This window comes from Typopeltis vanoorti, chromosome 21, assembly GCF_054136105.1.
Source record: "Typopeltis vanoorti isolate ZY-2024b chromosome 21, IOZ_Tvanoo_1.0, whole genome shotgun sequence".
Lineage (NCBI taxonomy): Eukaryota > Metazoa > Arthropoda > Arachnida > Uropygi > Thelyphonidae > Typopeltis > Typopeltis vanoorti.
The window spans coordinates 31,584,949-31,604,272 of NC_143569.1; the positions used below are offsets into that span (position 1 = coordinate 31,584,949).

Genomic DNA, 19,324 nt, shown 5'->3' on the forward strand with positions numbered 1-19,324 from the left:
TAATACTGAATACGAACTTGACATCCATGGATTCCATCATGGATGACATCCCTTGTCCTATCCATATCATCCTCTGCACACACACACACACACACACACACACACACACACACACACACACACACACACACACACACACACACACACACACACACACACACACACACATCCGGCCGATACGAATCACCTTATTTCCCTGAGGAATTTCCCATGACCAGCAAAAAAAAAAAAAGTTAAGACATCCTGTTATGTGAAGTCCTTCCTGATATCTATAAACAGTCCAACCCACGATGTCAGTCGCAAGTGCCATCCACGTGGTCGGGCGCATTTTCCCGCCAGCGACGTATGCCATATGTACAGTATATACCGTACGCATGTGATTTGTACTATTCGTGTTATGATTAGTACAAATAAAGTACACAACAGTGGTCATCGTAAATCTGGCAAATTCATTAATCGTGTTGTGGTTTTATTTATATCCGTCCTGTGTGCTGCTTGTATTCATTACGTTCTGATGTGTGTGTGTGTCTGTACAATCCATGAGCGTGTGGATGTTGTTGTCTGCATGCGACTGATTCTGTGTGCTCGGCCGCATATTCCCGCAAGCGACTGTACGAGATACGGAACTTCGCTAAACGGGACGCTATCCTCCTCGTCAGCAGAGCTGAGCCTCACCGTGACGTCACTTTGCGTAACTTTCGTTTCATCCCCGATTTTGTCCGATTTTGGAAATGGATTAATTCCAAAACCAGTAACAAGAATAATCGGAAACTGTAGTCCAAATAAATAATATGATATAATTATGTTACTACTTACTTTTAATGAGATGGTTGAGCTTCTCGGCCTTTGTAGAGTTGCTGGATATATGACTTAATATTGGTCAACTTCAGTCTAAGATCGGTACACCCACTAAGGCGATTTCTGTATTTTGTTTTTGTTTGAAGGAGCGATACTAAAATCCTTTCTCAGAAAAATAGGTTGTAGAAAACTGCATGACGATTTTCAGTGCTTCTTCAGATAATTCGGGAAATTCACTTCTCACTGAAGGCGAGATCCAGAATCGAGCCACACCAAGATCACGGAATTGCATTTTAAGTCCAGTGTCACTCGAAAGCTCAATTAAATGTTCTTTTTTTCGATAACGAAAGGTCATTCTCGTGACTATAACCTTGAAATAGATCTCGAACCCACAGAAATTTCTTATAAAAGTTATTTGGAAAATAATATGTTTCAAAATTCTGTTTCAGTGTTTTGAGATGGTCACAAACCCTTTCTAGAAACTCAGAATCAACAAAAAGATCATTTTCCACTAAAAAAGGATTTCAATGTTGGAAAAGGTGCACATTATTTGTCTTTTACATAACTTTAACTATTATGTAAAAAAACTGGTGTTGCACATTGCACAACACCAGTTTGTTTTTTCTCGAATGCCTTTATTTTGTCGTAAGCATCAAGAACAGTTAACGAATCTCGCTGAATGGAGAGATTTAGTTCATTTAATTTCGAAAAAAAATGTCTGAAAGATAGGATAGTGTTGATAACCATGCTTGATCAACAAGGAGTGATGCAAAATTAGAATTATGTTCATTTGCAAATAATAAAATTTCGTGCCTTAATTGAAATAATCTTGTTATTACTTTGCCCCTGGAAATCCAGCGAATTTCAGAATGAAGCAAAAATTGTATATATTCACTGTCCATTTCATCGCAGAATACTGAAAATATCCTGTTATTTAGAGGTCAACACTTAATAAAATTAACTGGGTTTACAGCGTTGTATAGCACAGTTTTAAATTCTGGTGGCATTCCTTTGGAGGCCAGCCTTTCCCTATGTATGAAACAATATACCCGATTCATATCCAGAGCCACCTCCTTGACCATAGAAACAATATCCAACTATCCCTACCTGTAAGGGCGCGAGCTCCATCCGAATAGAAGCCCATGCATTTTTCCCACTTTGTGTATTATATAATTATTGAGTGTGAAATATTTCTTCTCCAGTTGTTCGGGATGACAAAGTTCTGCAAAACAGAATATCATCATGAATGTTGTAATCATGCGCATATGATATGAGGCGTTATGATATGAGGTTTGAGGACAGTTGGTCCAAGATTTTAGTCTTTTTATGAGTTTGCCCAAGGGAACATTCGTCCTTTCGGACATTTCGTCCAATATCAGTTTATCCCTTCGATGTCAACGGACTATTATTGTCATCTGTATCAACTGAATAACTGCTACTATGCCAACTGACTAACCTGACTAACCAATGTGTCAACTGACTAACCTAACCTAACCTAACCTAAGCTAACCTAACTTAACCAAGTGTGTGAGAGTGGACCATGCATATTGGCTTGCGCCCTTCTCTTTTGTGTCAACTGACTAACCTAACCTAACCTAACCTAAGCTAACCTAACTTAACCAAGTGTGTGAGAGTGGACCATGCATATTGGCTTGCGCCCTTCTCTTTTGTGTCAACTGACTAACCTTCTACTATGCCAACTGACTAACCTGAGTAACCAATGTGTCAATGACTGACCTAACCTAACCAAACGTGTGAGAGATGGACCATGCATATTGTCTTGCGCCATTCTCTTTGTGTCAACTGACTATTATTGTCACCTGTGTCAACTGACTAACCTACTACTATGCCAACTAACTAACCTGACTAACCAATGTGTCAACTGACTAACTTGTGCTAATCTAACCTAACCAAAAGTTTAAGGGTAGACTATGCATATTGTCTAGCGCCCTTCTCTTTTGTGTCAACTGACTATTATTCGTCTAATCTACTACTATGCCAATTGACTAACCAATGTGTCAACTGACTAACCTAACCTGAAATAACCAAACATGTGAGGGTGGACCATGCATACTGTCTTCAACAGATAATTATTGCCAGCTGTGTCAACTGACTAACCTACTACTGTTCTAACTGACTAACCTAACCTAAGCTAACCTAACCTAAATCTAGGTATTGGACGAAAATAATTGGGCGAAATGCCATGAATCCAATTATTTTCAAATCGAAATAGGATTGGACGAATAACCTCAAATCCAGGTGCTTTCATGCTTCCAGGGCATTTCTTCCAATTATTTTCAGTTGGACAAATAGCATTGTACGAATAAGATTGGACGAAATGTCCTACTGGACGAGAAAAGTAATGGACGAGATTTTGATTGGACGAAAATAATTGAACGAACTGCCCTAAAACCCATCAGTCTTGTGATATGAGGCGTTATCTTCCTGAAAAGTCCAGATCCATTGGGTTACTGTCACCATGTAAAAAGCAATATTTGATACTAAATAATCCTCCAAGCAAGAATGTATGGATTAAGATTAAGATATGTTCATTAGGGATTAGAGGACCCATTGATGCCTATGAAAACAATCCCCATACCAGTCAGTGGTGATGGTAGGATGCTGCCGCCACCACTGACCTGTTTTCCGGGGGCAAACCATGCAGTCTAGTTGGACGGAAATAGGCTATGTGATCATAATGTTTTGGCTCATGAATGTATTTGGGACTGTTAATTGAAAATAAAATTATTACCCGTTTTAAAAAAGAATTGAAATATATAAACGACGATCATGCTTCATGTAATTATCTCAATATTTCTTTTAAGCGAATATTTCTCCATCAGACTTCATATCATCAGATAACAGCAGAAAGATGTACGTGAATCGATCTGGAGCACTTGTAATTACTGCAGTGGAATCTCGAATGGTAGGAACTTATGTATGTGAAGCTAGCAATGCTGTGGGCGAAGGAATTAAAAAATCTATCAACCTGTCGGTTAATGGTAATTCAATTTTAAATATATTATTTAATTATAAATATTGAATATTAAATTTTGATTTTATTTAATTTCCTGAATTTTAATTAAAATTTTAAATATTGGAATAATAAAAATACACCTATTTTATTCTATGATGTTTAAAATATATATATAAGAAGAGTAGTATGTAGTTTTGTAATTTAATAAATGTGTCTACATTTATCATTATTAACATAGCGCTGAGGATTAAATATGATTCCAAGAATTTACTACAATAAACACATCTAATAATTTATTCAACTGTACTATTAGTTTTTGTTACATTAGTTTGTATTTTATTTTATCTGTATGTGATAATTTTGAACCCTGAATAAAGAATTGTTTTCCCTTTCTCTCAATGGCTTTCACCTCTCTCAACATTTGTGAAATATATCAGAATATCTCAGTAAATTCTTCACCGAACACCAAATCATCATGCATTGCAAAATTTTTGATGCCTGTCAATTTTTCATAAAAAGAAAATATTCTTATGACACGATCCAATATATTTTAAACAATATTTTAGTTAGAAAATGCCACAAATTTCCGATATGTGGCGCTGTATTGCAAATGTCTGCACTTGAAGGACTTTCACAATAACGCTGTGGTTGTTTTTGGAAAAGTGATTCATGGAATGATTTCTCGGTTTACAGAAGGGATCAGGTGGAAATCATAATTAAGTTTTGCCCTGCAATGAAATACTTCAAATATGGTGATAATTTTGCACGATAACAATAATCTTCGATTATCATGCAGTGTTTTTGAATTTCTGACATTGAGAGCTTGCAATAGAGTGTTGATATGGCAGTGCGAAGAGGATATATGTGCTTCGTGGGGATGTTGCTATCGTTCTCTTGTAGTGTGACTGCAGAATCCACTCGGGAAGGTAGGTAAATAAATACTTTTCTTTGGATTCTTTATAATTAACAATATTTTCCTAATAAATACCATTAGTCTGCGATTTGAGATTGAGTATATAATTTATTATGCAATATATAATCAATTAATCTTGTTAGTTAGCATTAAAAAACTGGCTACGCTAAATAAATATTATTCTAATATCGCGATGTTATCAATTTCTACAAGAAACACAAAAAAATGCATCATTAATTTGACTATTTTAGTTTATAAATATTTTATAGAACAATGAAAGATAAATTAATGCAAAATGTGTTTTTATAATATGACTTATTCAATTCTGTCGCTAAATTATTTTGCCGTTTACTCTAAAGGTAAATTATCACGAGGTTCTGGAAATTTTTGGAACTCTCAATTAACACCAATAATTGCATTAGCAATTTCCTTGAACCAAAAAAAAAGGAAACGTTTACAAATAATAATTATTATTATTACTATTATTTTGTTTTTTGTTATTTTGGGATGAATTCGGTTAATTTGTTATACAATATTAACTAATCGAAAACTCCTGATATTGGCCGAAACATTAGCAAATTCTAGATATTTCGAATTATTATTTTTGTATAATTCTTGACTCTGAATAATTGATATATTATGTACCCTAATAAATGTTATATCAATTTTATGAGACACGGTTTAATAATATATCCACCTACTCGTGGAAAATATATTTACCTATGATATGATTTACTATGTATACCACCCACTGAAAATTGAAAATTAGTTACCTGTAGTATTATACGAGTACATATTAATACCGTAGAGAATCCTATTCTGAAAACAAAAAATTTAAGGCGTGTAAGGTATACGGTCATTTCTTTGATTTTAGAAAGCATTACTTCAAACTTATTCATAAAAATATTTATCCACAAAAGATCATATCCCTATATTTTTCTAAATGATTATTATTCGTTCTTTCTTTGGAATAAGTGTTGATATCAATATTTATTCATTGATTTCATATTTCGTCACTTCTGCTTGAAACGCTTGTTCTAATGTCACATTAGAAAAGACATGGTGGATTTTTTCTTCTATAAATATTTATGCAACTGGATCTCTTTTACGTCGGTGTTGTCATTATTTTCCATTATGTGTTTCATATTAAATTTATTCTTTTCATTAAAATGTGAGCCTAAATATTGAAATATTCTTAGTTCCCATTTTATCTGTTCACTGTTGAGAATACAATGGTTGTTTTAGATGCTCCTGCCTATTTGCATTGGATCTTTTAGTTAGCAATTATTAAATTTTGTTAAGGAGTCTTAAATAAGTTATGGCAATTTGCTTAAAAGGAATTATATCTTTTGTATAGAGATAAAATGATTTCTAGATTATTTCCTATTTTGATATAAGACTGAATTTTACCCATGTCTATATGGGTTAAGTGTACCTGCTTAAGATCTCCTTTAACATCAAACAATCCTTTTGTATATCTTTCAGTTTCATTGGTAACTTGGTTAATATAAGTGATATGTATCACTCTGTATAAGGTTCCATTTGCACCGTATAAATTTTAGTATTTTTAGTGCCTTCTCTTTTCGTACAAATGCCTATTAAAGATCTCTGAAAGCAATGGAAATTCCTGCTCGTTGTCCGTGATTTATTTTTAAAAATAAACAGTCTAGTCTTTATAATGCATTTAACAATCTGCTATTGTCATACCTTTATGGTAGATTTAACAATCTGGTGTTTATTTTCTCCCGACGCATCTTATTTCTCATCAGGACTGTTATTCAACGATTACCGTTTTCAATGAATTGTGATTTTTCCGATTTTTAATGAATCCAGAATAAAATGCCTACAATAACAAAATTCCCTATAATTCTTAATTTGTGATTAATAAAATGAGAGGTGATCTCCCAGTGACCTAAATTTGATCGGCTAATTTATCCAGTATAGATATGTTGAAATGTTATCAATTCATATTTGAACATTTGAATCTTCATTTCTTTCAGCATACCTAAAAGATTAAATGCTAAAACCTAGAAGTTCACGATTGTTGCTTGGCAGGAGAAATTCAAATACTCCCGGATTATAAAAACATAGTTCGCATTTTATTCATTGAGAAGTACTGTAAACTACCAGTTGCAACACACTTTACTGTAAAATGACTGTAATAATATTCTATATATTCTTTTTTTTCGCTCTCTCTCTAATTTCCGCGGATTCTAGAAACTTCTGTTTTCTTGATATGTATCCTCCTCCAAAGTTTTCTCTATAATTTTTTTATCTGCTATTACACAATAAAATTAGTTGTTGCTTTTTGTTAGATATTTCCCTATATTTCAAAGAAGCTTATACCTTCCAGGAAATGGTGAACTTTTCAGAATTGCGGCTTTCACTTCTGGAGTTCTACCACTGAAGTGGCTCATTTTATTTATTTTTCCAGGTTATGTTTTCATTCTTTCTTTATTGAACTGATAATGAAAAACCAAAATTGATTGAATCATGTTAAAAGTAAAAGCATGTAATTCTGATTAAATTATGTAATTAAATTTTGAAACCGGACCTTCTCAAGAATTATTTATAAGATGTGGTGCTCAAGCACATGACTATCAAATGCATTCGCATCTTTTATCGTTAGAAATAAATATTATTACCGATAATCTTAACGCACCTTTTATTGTCAAAAAATAGATATTATCGATAATCTTAAACATATTAACTGAAACGTATCGCTTTATTCAAATGATTATTTAATAACCATTTTACTCTTCTATTTTCTGTAGGTGCGCCTAGGGTTCAAAGTTTTACTTTTCCTAACTACGTATCTGTTGGCAAAAGTGTAAACGTTATGTGTAGCCTAACAATTGGTGAACAACCTCTTAAATTCAAATGGGTAAAGGATGGCAGAGATATTTCTGCCATTCCTAACACGAGAGTGGATATTCAAGAAAGATACTCAGTTCTGACTATTACTTCAGCCACTAAAGACAACATGGGAAATTACAGTTGTATAGTGGAAAATATTTATGGAAAAGATCAATTTTCAGCACAGCTACTCATCAAATGTAAGTGAAAGTTGTTTTCATAACTTATTCGTTACTATCCATGTCTTTATTCTACGAATACATACATAGAAGTACACAGATTACATAGAAATAAATAAATGCTTCTGCATAGGTTAAACTATTGTATACTAGCAAGTATACAATACTTGATACATTTTACAGCTGGCTTCATCAGGATTAAGATCACAAAACCATAAACTGAATAGTGAATAGTGAGATCTGTAAATTAAGAGAATTATCGAGTTCAAAGTCCGTTACAGAATTTTTCTCCTGTTATCCAACAATAAATATTCGGGTACAAAATTGTTCAATCGAGTATACTGTTTGTTGTTTTAATTAACATACCGCTTTCATTATTCTATCATAAATGAGCTAAGATGCTTAATGAGAGGCAAGCATATGTAATTTATTATTAACCTTTTCCCTTTATTGTATGGCTCAATTATTCATAGAAAATAATGACAATAATACAATAATATATGAAACCAACATTACCAAATGTGATAACGGCTTATTTTGTTCACAATCCAATATCTCAGAGAAGATTAGAAGACACAAAGAGAATTAAATATTGTTGAATATTTGGAAATAATTTTTTATTCAATCAATTTACTGCCTGCGAAGCCAATACAGTACTTATTACACGTGTGGGAATGAGAATCTTTCACATATGCACTAATAAGTGAACACACCGAAGATATGGCCTCAAATACTGATATTTCTTTTTCTTTCTTTTGAAAGCAAATTAAAATTATAATAATCCGGTAACAGAGACAAAAAAAAATTCACAGAGTAATGCACGTCAGTAAGCTCTGAACGATACCTCATGAACTTCATTTCTTCCTGCGGAGAACACTGCTCTGTTTTATTGGTTTTTATTGTTTGAAAATATAAATTTAACAGAAATTCATTCAGTTTGTTCGAATTACACAAGGAGATCTGAAGAAAATTTTGAAAAATTTCTCTATAAGTATTATCTTAATCAAGACTTAAAACATCGATGCTAACAGAATAATCAGAAGAATTACTAAACCTTTTCAATTACATGACACTCACGGAAAACTCCATAGAATGACATATATTTATATTTAATCATATAAAGTAATCAAGAAGGGGATAGATTATTAATATATTCACTTGTCACAGCTCCTCCAGTTTGGATAACACAGCCAGCTAATGAACAGTTCGCTGAAGGAGAACCGGCTAAAATGCAATGTGTAGTCGATGGTATGCCGCAACCCAAGGTCGTCTGGAAAAGGATAAAAGGTGACTAGTTTCTAAACTTCATTCAGTATCTCAGAAATATTCAAATATAGAGTCATTTTATAATTGCAGAAATGTCACTTTATAAAAAATAGCAGTTTGGTTGGATTTTTTTTGTCTTCATTGATTAACATTATTAAAAGATGCCAATTAATTCATGCAAAGGATGAGTGAATTAGGCTTTAAGTTAAGTTTAATAGGGAAAAAAATCTATTTGCGGTTGTTTGCATTAGAACTTGAGTACCTCCATAGTGTAACCCCAAGACGCGTGTTACAATCCCGTTTGGGAGGGTGCGAGGAATATTTCTAAGGGCTTTTTAAGTAAAGGTGAGTTAGTCAGTCTTATAAGGAGATGCGGCCTTTTACTTTATTCACAATAACCATACGAAGAATACACATTAACAGACTTTACAAGATGTGGAAGAGACATCATTGGCCACTCTGTCTTAATAAAAATTAATCTTGGAAAAGTCAGGTCACCAGGCAGTAGAAAATCAGCAAATCATTAGACAAGACATCTGCTGCGATGATAGCAGTGATTGAATTTCTGTTTTAGATATTAAGATGAAATATATTGCCCATAAATTGTTCTTTATCAAAATGAATACAAGAATTGCCAGAATAAAATTATCGATCTCATATGCATATCCTGGTTTATCCTGATTTTAATTGTCCTTTCCCTCTACCTCAACTGCTAACTTCATTCTTATTTTGAATTCTTCCTTATTTATCCCATTCAATCTTCGATTATTTTCCACATTTCTAAGTATTCTATAAGGTTTTTCTTATAATTTTTAAATGTGCAGTCGTACTAATAAAGTATATATACTTAACTCTTGTAATCAAATCAATCTCTGCTCACGACATTACAGTCCAGATCACAGTATCATGTTTATGATATAAATATGTCATCAAAATTTTTCAGATTATTTTTCTCTAAAACATACTTGCTCTTTTAATTTCATATTTCTTTCACAGAATAATATCTTCTTGTGCCCAGAATATGGCAAGAACTTCACGATATTTGCTGTTGTGTTAGTTTGACATTTCTTTATGGAACGTAAATTTGCAAAAGCCACAAGAGATAATCATACTTTAGAAGGAATTAATAACACAAACTTTAATTCTGAAATAAACGATTTGGGGATCAAGCATACTATACTCCAGCAAGTACGTTAGTACCGAAAGGACTTCTACGTACTGGAATAGTGTCATCTGGCGGTCGGTCAGAATAATGTGTGATCATTCATGGTATAATTTTCCATTAATATTTGGCAACTCTGTTCAAAATTCTTCATTATCATTATTATTACATGGCTAAATTAGTCACATAATAATAATAATAATATGTGAAATTGACCTTATCAAATGCGATAACTTATTTTGATGAGGATTAGCAAGAAAGAACTATAATTCACAATCCAGTATCTCAGAGAAGATTAAAAGACATAAAGAGAATTAAATATTTGGAAATAATTTTTATTTAATCAACTTACTATCTATGAAACCAATACAGTACTTATTGCATAGCGTGTTTTCTTCTTATTTGTGTTCATTTCTTATTGTATAATGATAATTTTCTGATTTCAGAAGGAAGTTCAGCAGAAGTAATTTTAATGAAGGAAGGAAGCAGAATGCAAATATATTCGAATGGAACGTTAATCATTCATTCCCTTCAAGGAGAAGACAGGGGTCTTTATGCATGTGAGGCAAGTAATGGGGTTGGAACTCCTCTCACGAAAGAAGTCACAATTTCCGTTCGTGGTAAGAAAAATATTCTTCGCTGTATATTCATACAGATTTCCAACTACAGTGATTCAACATTGATTTAATCACACATAATGAAGTTAATGATTCTATATATCGAATGATCCTTTTGTGTAATACATGAGTATGGTTATGAGTCCTTAAGATCTGCACTGCTAATGTTATTCTTTGAAAAGGGACCATTATAATTCACAGTATTCAGCTACAGAAAAAAGTCCCATTAAACGAAACATATTCCTTGAATTTCTCATAAAATAATAATACCAGAATCACTTACATTTAATATTTTTATTTGTAAAATTTCCGGATAAGTTTCATAGCCATTGTCAACTGTAGAATTCCTTACAATTTTATACTGAAATATATTTACCAATAATATACATGGTTTCTGAAAAAGAATGTTGTTTCACACGTATATACCTTCTTGGGACTTCATAAACATAGCTTACGAAAGTGTTGAATAGATTTTTGAGAAGTTCTCTGAGTTTTGTAGAGTTGCGTTTCTCAACACTGCGATTTCTTTAAATTGGTTATAGCATCACTTGATACGTCTTTCATCAACTGGAATAGTCTGATATACTTACTTAAATTCTTGTTACATGTGAATCAACGAATCAATTGTTCCTGACCACTGATTACAAGGATAATGATGATCATGTGAATCAATATTTGATTTGAGTTGGTTCAACAAAAACGATGTTGGTTTAACTAACTGTAAACAGTCTTAAAAATTATTTCACTTTAAAATAACAGCATGGATATTGTTTCAGCGAAAATCGAAAAAAAAAAACTAACATTGCTGAAGCTGCAAAGGAAACAGATGAAATACTGACAAGTCTAAAAGTGTAACTGAACTGTGAAATAAAAACTCAAGACGCATTTGCGAATACGTGTCGAAATAAAACGCATTTCAAATCGACATATCTCAGTACATCATAGAATCACGTGTTGAATGTGCAATGTATTCATCCTCGTGTTCACCAAGGAAGACGTAAAAATAGACTTCAATGGTTGGGTTTAAAGCTGTTTGACTTTTTAGCAAAGAAGGGGGGAATTACACAAAGATAAGTACCCACGCATATTTCTTTATAAACATTGTACTCATGCTTTTGTGGTGCATTTATATTTAACATATTGCTATTTTTATTCGTCCAATAGATTAGATTATTACACAAACCAATTTATTTTATAGCATAGGAAAATTTGAAATTTTAGATGATTTGCACTTTTCGATGTTTTAATTCTTATTTGATTATTTAAATTATGTTAATCTTCATAAATTTGATCAAATTACTATTGAATTCACCAACATTAATTCACATTTTTTAAAAAATAAGGGAATGCGCGGCATTCTCCAGATATAATTACGTTAAATCAGCATTTCTTCAGTGACATTGTTTCTTATATCAATGTGCAATTTCAATCAGGTAGTATATTTTATTAAGGTTCATGCAGCTTTAATTTCTTCAACTGCCACTGATAATTTCCTCATTTTATTGCAACTTAACGCTGTAGTTTTTTAATTGCATTGGCATTTAAAAGAAAGTAATCACATAATACCTTTAAAATGCATTTTATTTTGATTTTAATGAACAAATATGTCGCCTTGATTACTGGTTGCAAATTCAATTCTTTAAAAATAAAAAAGCAACCGGAAAATTTTTCTATTATTAACCTGGATGTTAATTAGAATATAATATATGTTGTTTGTAATTTTTATTGATGGATCATAAAATAAAACTCCTTTATCGTATCTGTTGTCTCAGACCTACTTGCTCATGATTACTAGTGCGTACTGTTGGCACGGATGAGTATTTTCTGACTTCGTTTATATTCAAGATACTGGTATATTCTTGCTTGTAATTAATATCAAACTACTATTCAGAACACAGTTTTCTTGGTTAATGGACGATTGATGTTTACCACTTCTAAATATTCCAGATATTTGAAACACAAACAAGAAAAATATTCCTACAATACAGGATATCTGTAAAAATGCTTTACGTGCTGTATGCCTTGGTTGATTATTTTCATATAAAATAAAAAAAAAACATTCTATTTCTGTTTAAAAAATGTTATGCTAGTGATTGCCAATATGTGGCGCTGTACTCGTATAGTGTTGATATTAGTGTGTTGAGTCGCCATAGCTGTGTTTCACGCGTTACATTTCAAATGGATAATTTCATGTTATTTTAGATTTTGGATTGAAATGGGATTTACACCCTTAGTTGTTATGTGACCTACAGTTGTCCATTCGTTTATATAATCCCTGTGATTAGTGTATTCAGCAAAGGTAATGTTCGGAAGTATTTTGGAACCAAGTTATAATGGCAGTGGTGTATCGCAGTCAAGTGCTTCTCCTGTGCCTGGCTATAATTGGCTATTGTGATCGAGAAGGTGAGTATTATCATTTTTAAATTCTGTTCTGTTATATTATTATGTAGCCATCCTAATACTCAGGCTAACAATAAATAATTATTTTAATATTTCAAAGGGATTTTTGTAATATCATAAACTAATCATAACCATGATTTCGCTACATTAAACAAACCAAGCAGTATAAGCTGATGTGCGGTAAATCATTCAAAACTGAATAGGCCTTGCATAACCCCTTTTACCTAAAGGTATGAGGTTAACAAATATGTTAAAAGTGCCATTCAGCTTTCTGTAAACTATACTAAGAATTATAATTTTGAAATACCAGTTCATTTTTGTCTAGCGAAATAAAAACTGAGATCAAAAAAGCATGAAAATCACTAACAAATTCATTAATATTTTGTTAGATATGTGTTCCTCATTTATAACTTTTAGGATAGTTTTAAACTATTTGAATTTATATTACTGATTAGGAATACCGAAGATACAACCCTTCTTCTTCCCGGATTATGTTGCGACTGGAGAAAGTGTTATAGCTATATGTGGGATTAGAAACGGAGCAGCTCCACTCTCTTTTAGTTGGTTAAAAGATGGAAAGAAAATAAACAATATTCCTAACTTGTCTGTAGATATTCAGGACAGGTATTCTGTCCTTACCATCAATTCTGCTTCTAAAGATAACGTCGGTAATTATTCGTGTGTAGTGGAAAATAAATATGGTAGAGATATGTTTTTCTCAGCTCTTATAATTAAATGTAAGTATTCTTTACTTATTGCTATATGTGACTGATTTGATGTTGTTGAAGTCTCTTACAAAAACGACCAAGTGGGAGAAAAAATTTATATGGGAATTCTGGTGGTCAAAGTTCCGTGGGTAACTTTTTATTTATCTTTTTATTTTTTTATCTATCTCATCCATTCACTCAGATTCCCAAACACGAGGGGTCTCATCTAGTTTTGGATTTCGTATCTGACTTTTATATCAGAAACTCTTTTAAAGCAAGAACCCTGTTTAGAAAACGAAACATGGTAACATGGTCGCAGTCTTTTTCGCGTCAATTTTGACATCTAATAATCAGGGTAGCCATCTAGCATCATCGGAAAAAAGAATACAAATTGTAGAATAAAAATTAATCTAAATTCCTTACATTTCATAAGAAATACAGGTATCATACAATTTAAAAACGAAATTTATAATAGAAGTTAATTTTCTTCAAAGTTAAACTTACCTTGTATGTAATATCATAATCATAATTTTAAGGGACGGTCTTTGTCGCTGTGGAAGTTCCATCTTCCAGGTCTCCCTGTTTCCGGGTTTCCTCATTAGTAGCCTATAACCGCTTCCATTTAATTTAAGAACATTTATTTATTCTATTCTCTTGTTATTGACCCTGGTGTCTTCCCTTCTAATATGTTTATCCAGTTTTGTTTCCATAATGTCCCAGTAAATTTCATCTTTCTTCCTATTCTTGTCTTCGTCAATATTCTGTTTTCTTTTATTTTATGGAAGAAGTCTTCGTTGGGTTTTTTCATCACCAATTTACTCCTAGCAACACTCTCCAATGGTACATTTCAAACTCTTTAATTCTTTTCCACAGCAATTCGTCTTCTTCATATTTCCAACTTACATCTTCAGTCTTCTTAAATACTTTCTGCAAGATATATGAATGATTCTACTTGTTCCTTTGAACCTGCCACAATTATTTTAGTTTTTGCTGCATTTATGGTTTCCATAATGAAACATCATTCATCCTAGATAATATCTGTTTTAAATCCTGTTCGTTCTCAGCTAATATGGCTATCGTCAGAAAAACGTATCTGTAACTACATTCCATCTGCAGTTACTATATTCATTCCATCTTTTATTATTTTCATTGCATTCTCTACATGTAGATTGAAAAGCAATAGTGATGATGCACAACTTTGTCTTCCATCTTTCTTTACTACTGCAGTTCCGCATACAGTTGTTTAAATTAACTTTATATTTCTTCAGTTGATTCCAATTTCTTTTACTATTTGAATTTTTTTCTATTGAACATTATTGAACGCATGTTCCAAATTTATATAGGTAATGTATATGGTTTTTTTATACTTCAGTTCTTTGGACTATTATATCCTTAAAGCTAGTAGCTAATAACATTATTTTTTTTTATTCTGTGTTTCACTATATTTAATACAATCTTTGAAGTATGCTTGTGTCAACTTAATGGTCGATAATTTTAACAGTCTGTTGCATTCCTTGGGGGGGGGGGGGGTATTGTTTTCATCAAACTTTCATTGACATCATATACTTCCTTTCCCTCTTTATAGATTAACGTAATAATTTAAATAAAGTTTCTTGTGATGGGGCTCCCAGTTTAGTTTTTTATTTTATTTTTATTTTATTTTTTAAATTTCTGCTGATATTTCATCTTTACCAACATTTTTCCAGTTCGGTTTTCATTAATCGCTCTTTTAATTTCTTCAACCATTATATGCAATCTGACCTTTTTCAACTTCATATTCTGGTTTAATAATTTCAATATTCATATTTTCTCTATTATATATGTCTTCAAAATATTTCTTCCATCTCTCTGCGGTCTCTTTGGTATTAGTAAGTAATTTTTCTTTTTTTGCCTAGTACTACTTTACTTTTTGTTTTGCAGTTTCTGGTACTTCTTGAACCCTTCCTTAATTTTGTATTAAATTAATAAAAGAACAAAACTTCGATCCTAACCCTTTGTCTGCTGATCTTTCAGTTATTTCCTTGATGACCGCCCAGTTTTTCCTCTCTGTGTATCTCAAACGTGAATCAGTTTCTGTTTTAAATTCAATTTTATGTCATGTCTTCAGTAGTTCAATATTCCATTTTCTCTCCCTTATTCCACGTGTCGTATTTTCTTATGTTTTATTTCACATTTGCAATAACACGTGGGTGGTTACACTGTGTTTCAGCTTTTGGGTAGCTATAAGATGACTTTAATTGGTTATTTCAATATCTCCTCTTGATTAGAATGTAGACAATTAGGTATCTTTTAACATCTGTTGGCAATTTCCATGTTTGGTGTCTTCGTTTTATTACTTCAAACAGCGTATTAGTTACTATAAAGCCTTGACCGTGTTGTTGACAGAAATCTAACAATCTTTTTCCTCTTTTATTTTTCCTGACCATTCCAAAACTTTAGTTCCTTCACATTTACTGTTGTTTCCAACCACCGCATTCAATTCTCCCATTATAATTAAATCATATTTATCTTTAACTGATATTAGTAGTTCCTCTAATTGTTCATATGCCTCATTTATCTTATAATTCAGAATCAGTTCTTGTCGTGTACACTTCAATTATAGCAAGATTCACTGGGATTGCTGTTAAGGTTGTCATCAATTCTGTAATTCAGGTTTTTTGTGATTTTTGTAACAGACCCACACCATTTTATCCTTTCTATTCTCCACTGTAGATGATTCTGTAATTTGCACTCAGTATTCACTAGTTTTAGTGTTAAAAAGCAAATATTCTACGCATGTGTGATATTTGCTTTTAACGCTAAAAATGGAAAAATCCCTACATATGCTCATGTTCTTATTTTAATTAACTTATTGCATGTATATCGAAAATTTGAAACTTTCATAAAGTCCCTTTTGAAAATAATGCCTTGAGAATATATATTTAAAATAATAATGCGAAAGTTTCATGTTCTGCCAGTGTCAACTCGCAGAACTTTGGCCACTATTGGTGTAGATGATTATTCTTTGCATGGACTTAATGAATTCGAAGTGCAGATATTTGATACTGTTTCTGTTGTCATTTTACAAAACGAATATCATTTAACCCTTCTCAAAAATAATCAACGATAGTAATAAATATTAATAGATTCGTAAATACTAAAGTGAAAATTACTGAACTGTAACTGCCTTAAGGAGATAAAACCTATTTTATCATCACATAGCAGAACATACTAACGTTACCATTAATAAAAACATATTGGCTATACTGATTTAATTATAGTAAATTTGAGATTAATTATTTCGATATTCTATCATTTATGTTATAATGTCATTTCTGAATATTAATAAACATATGGCTTTTAATACTGAACAGAATAACTGTATATCGTAACCAGACTCAGAGTAGACCCAATTCTATCACTCGGTTTTATTACTAAACATTAAAAAGATATTACTGAACACATTTAATCCTGCTCTCACGACAGAAACATGTACTAGATTAATAGAGTAATATTTCTATACCAATATTTCCTATTTATTGTTGCAGTCTATTTGTAAACATAGTACTGAATAAGCTGCGAAAATTAATACTAGTGTTAGTTTTCTGTTAAACGGGCGTATTTTGTTTGATGGACTGGAGGATTTTTAATAACAGTTTTAAACCCAAATAATTTTACGGTATATTTTGATTAACTTAATAATAACATAATAGCAAATTATCCTTTCCAAATAGTCTCAACATGCTTTTTTTAATTAAACGAGAATCCGCCATGTCACTGTTGGATTCTGATAATTGCTTCATTTATAGATTAGGAAATGGATCGCTTAGATTGAGGAGATGGGTTAATAACTCACATTTTAATTTATTCTTCCCCCTATATTTTATATCTTCTTTAGTTGCTTAAACCTGATTTTGAACTAATTGTTTCATTTAAGCTCGAATTACAGAATTTATTACGCCCCTAAATCTTATTTTTAAATAACATGAAATTGTTTCTAGCTCCACCTACTTGGATAATTGAACCAACAGACCAACAAATTTCAGAAGATATTGATCTAACATTGCTTTGTAAGGCAGATGGTGTGCCTGCTCCTGAAGTTACTTGGAAGAAATTTTCAGGTAATTAATGATTTGGAATTATCTTATGTATAAACAGGATTTACTTAATGTTTATTTAAATCTTTTCATTCCATACAAAATGCATTCATGTTTATTGCAAGTCAAAAAATTAAAATTTATCGACTTACAATAATACTCTTTTTGGATGAAAACTAAAAACAAAAATTATTCTCCTTAAATAACGAAAATTTAAAAGCTTTTTATTTAGTTTTTGTTTTGAAGCTTAAAGGTATTTTATTCCTTTTTTTTAACGAAACTTTAAAATAAATTATGTACTGTATTGGAATAGATGATAATAGAACTAAGAGTACGGTTATATGGGAATTCTTTTCTATAAAATTTGACAATCCTCTCCAGCTCAGGAAGAAATACAGAACTTCTGTGAGCATAATATTTATGCATAACGATGAATATCATAGAACAAACCATTAGCCTATAAGTCCCAGTGAAATTGAAAGCACACGTTCAGAAAACTAGAATTATATTTTCTAGGAACTTTAATTATAAAATATCTGCATTCATACTGAAGATTTTATATCATCATATGTGAGGGTTCAAATATGCATCTGTGTGCAAAATAACAGATCACGATTTCCAGTATAGTAGGTCTTTGGTGACCACGAGAGGAAAGATATGTTTATGATGTGCTACCAGAAGAGACAGTTGCGTTCATCATCAGCAACAGCAGAACCTTTGAGTGCCTTTGTCACCGAAACTGCGTGTAGCATTTGTAACATGTGCATTAGATATCATTTTGAAAATTAGTGTGTACAGATGTATGCATATTGACTACACAGTCTCTCATATTAATGTAAAAGGTATTTTCTCTTTAGTGGATGCGACTGATATAAAGAAATAATATTCAGATAATAAAATATTCCGAATATATCATGAATACACTGCAGAATTATGAATTTATTATAGGACGCTTTTGAATACTTAATATCTCGAGATGTATTCAGATATTTTACGAACCAAATTTATATTCTTTATGTTAATCACGCCCATTAAAGACTAGATATCGTTGTCACATTAATATGTGGGAGATAAGGGTTAAATACTGTTATCGGTAATCCTACATCTGTAAAGTACCCAGGTTACTTTTTTCAAGCACTTCAGGCCTTTCCTCCAGTAGGCTGAGGTCTTACACTGGAGGATACAAACCAGTCGCCAAAAGTCACAGTTCACAGATATTCATGTTACAGTGAGAGTCAAACCCGCGACCTGTTTTCTGTAGAGCGGAGACTCTGTCCCGAGAACCATACAAATATCCAACTATATTTAGTACAAGAATTCTACTCTATTCCCTCAGCCATAGGGCTGGTGGGAGTAGCTATATGCTACCATGC

General features: G+C 32.0%; 1 protein-coding gene across 1 annotated transcript in view; it reads left to right on the forward strand.

Moving 5' to 3' along the window:
- LOC150094708 (hemicentin-1-like) overlaps positions 1-19,324 on the forward strand; it is a 176,794-nt gene that overhangs the window by 11,811 nt on the left and 145,659 nt on the right. Inside the window, exons 4-6 of the mRNA XM_090411641.1 lie at positions 3,624-3,800; positions 7,463-7,744; positions 17,856-17,975. Coding sequence (XP_090267767.1) covers positions 3,624-3,800; positions 7,463-7,744; positions 17,856-17,975 — 579 coding nt within the window. The remainder of the gene's footprint in view (positions 1-3,623; positions 3,801-7,462; positions 7,745-17,855; positions 17,976-19,324) is intronic.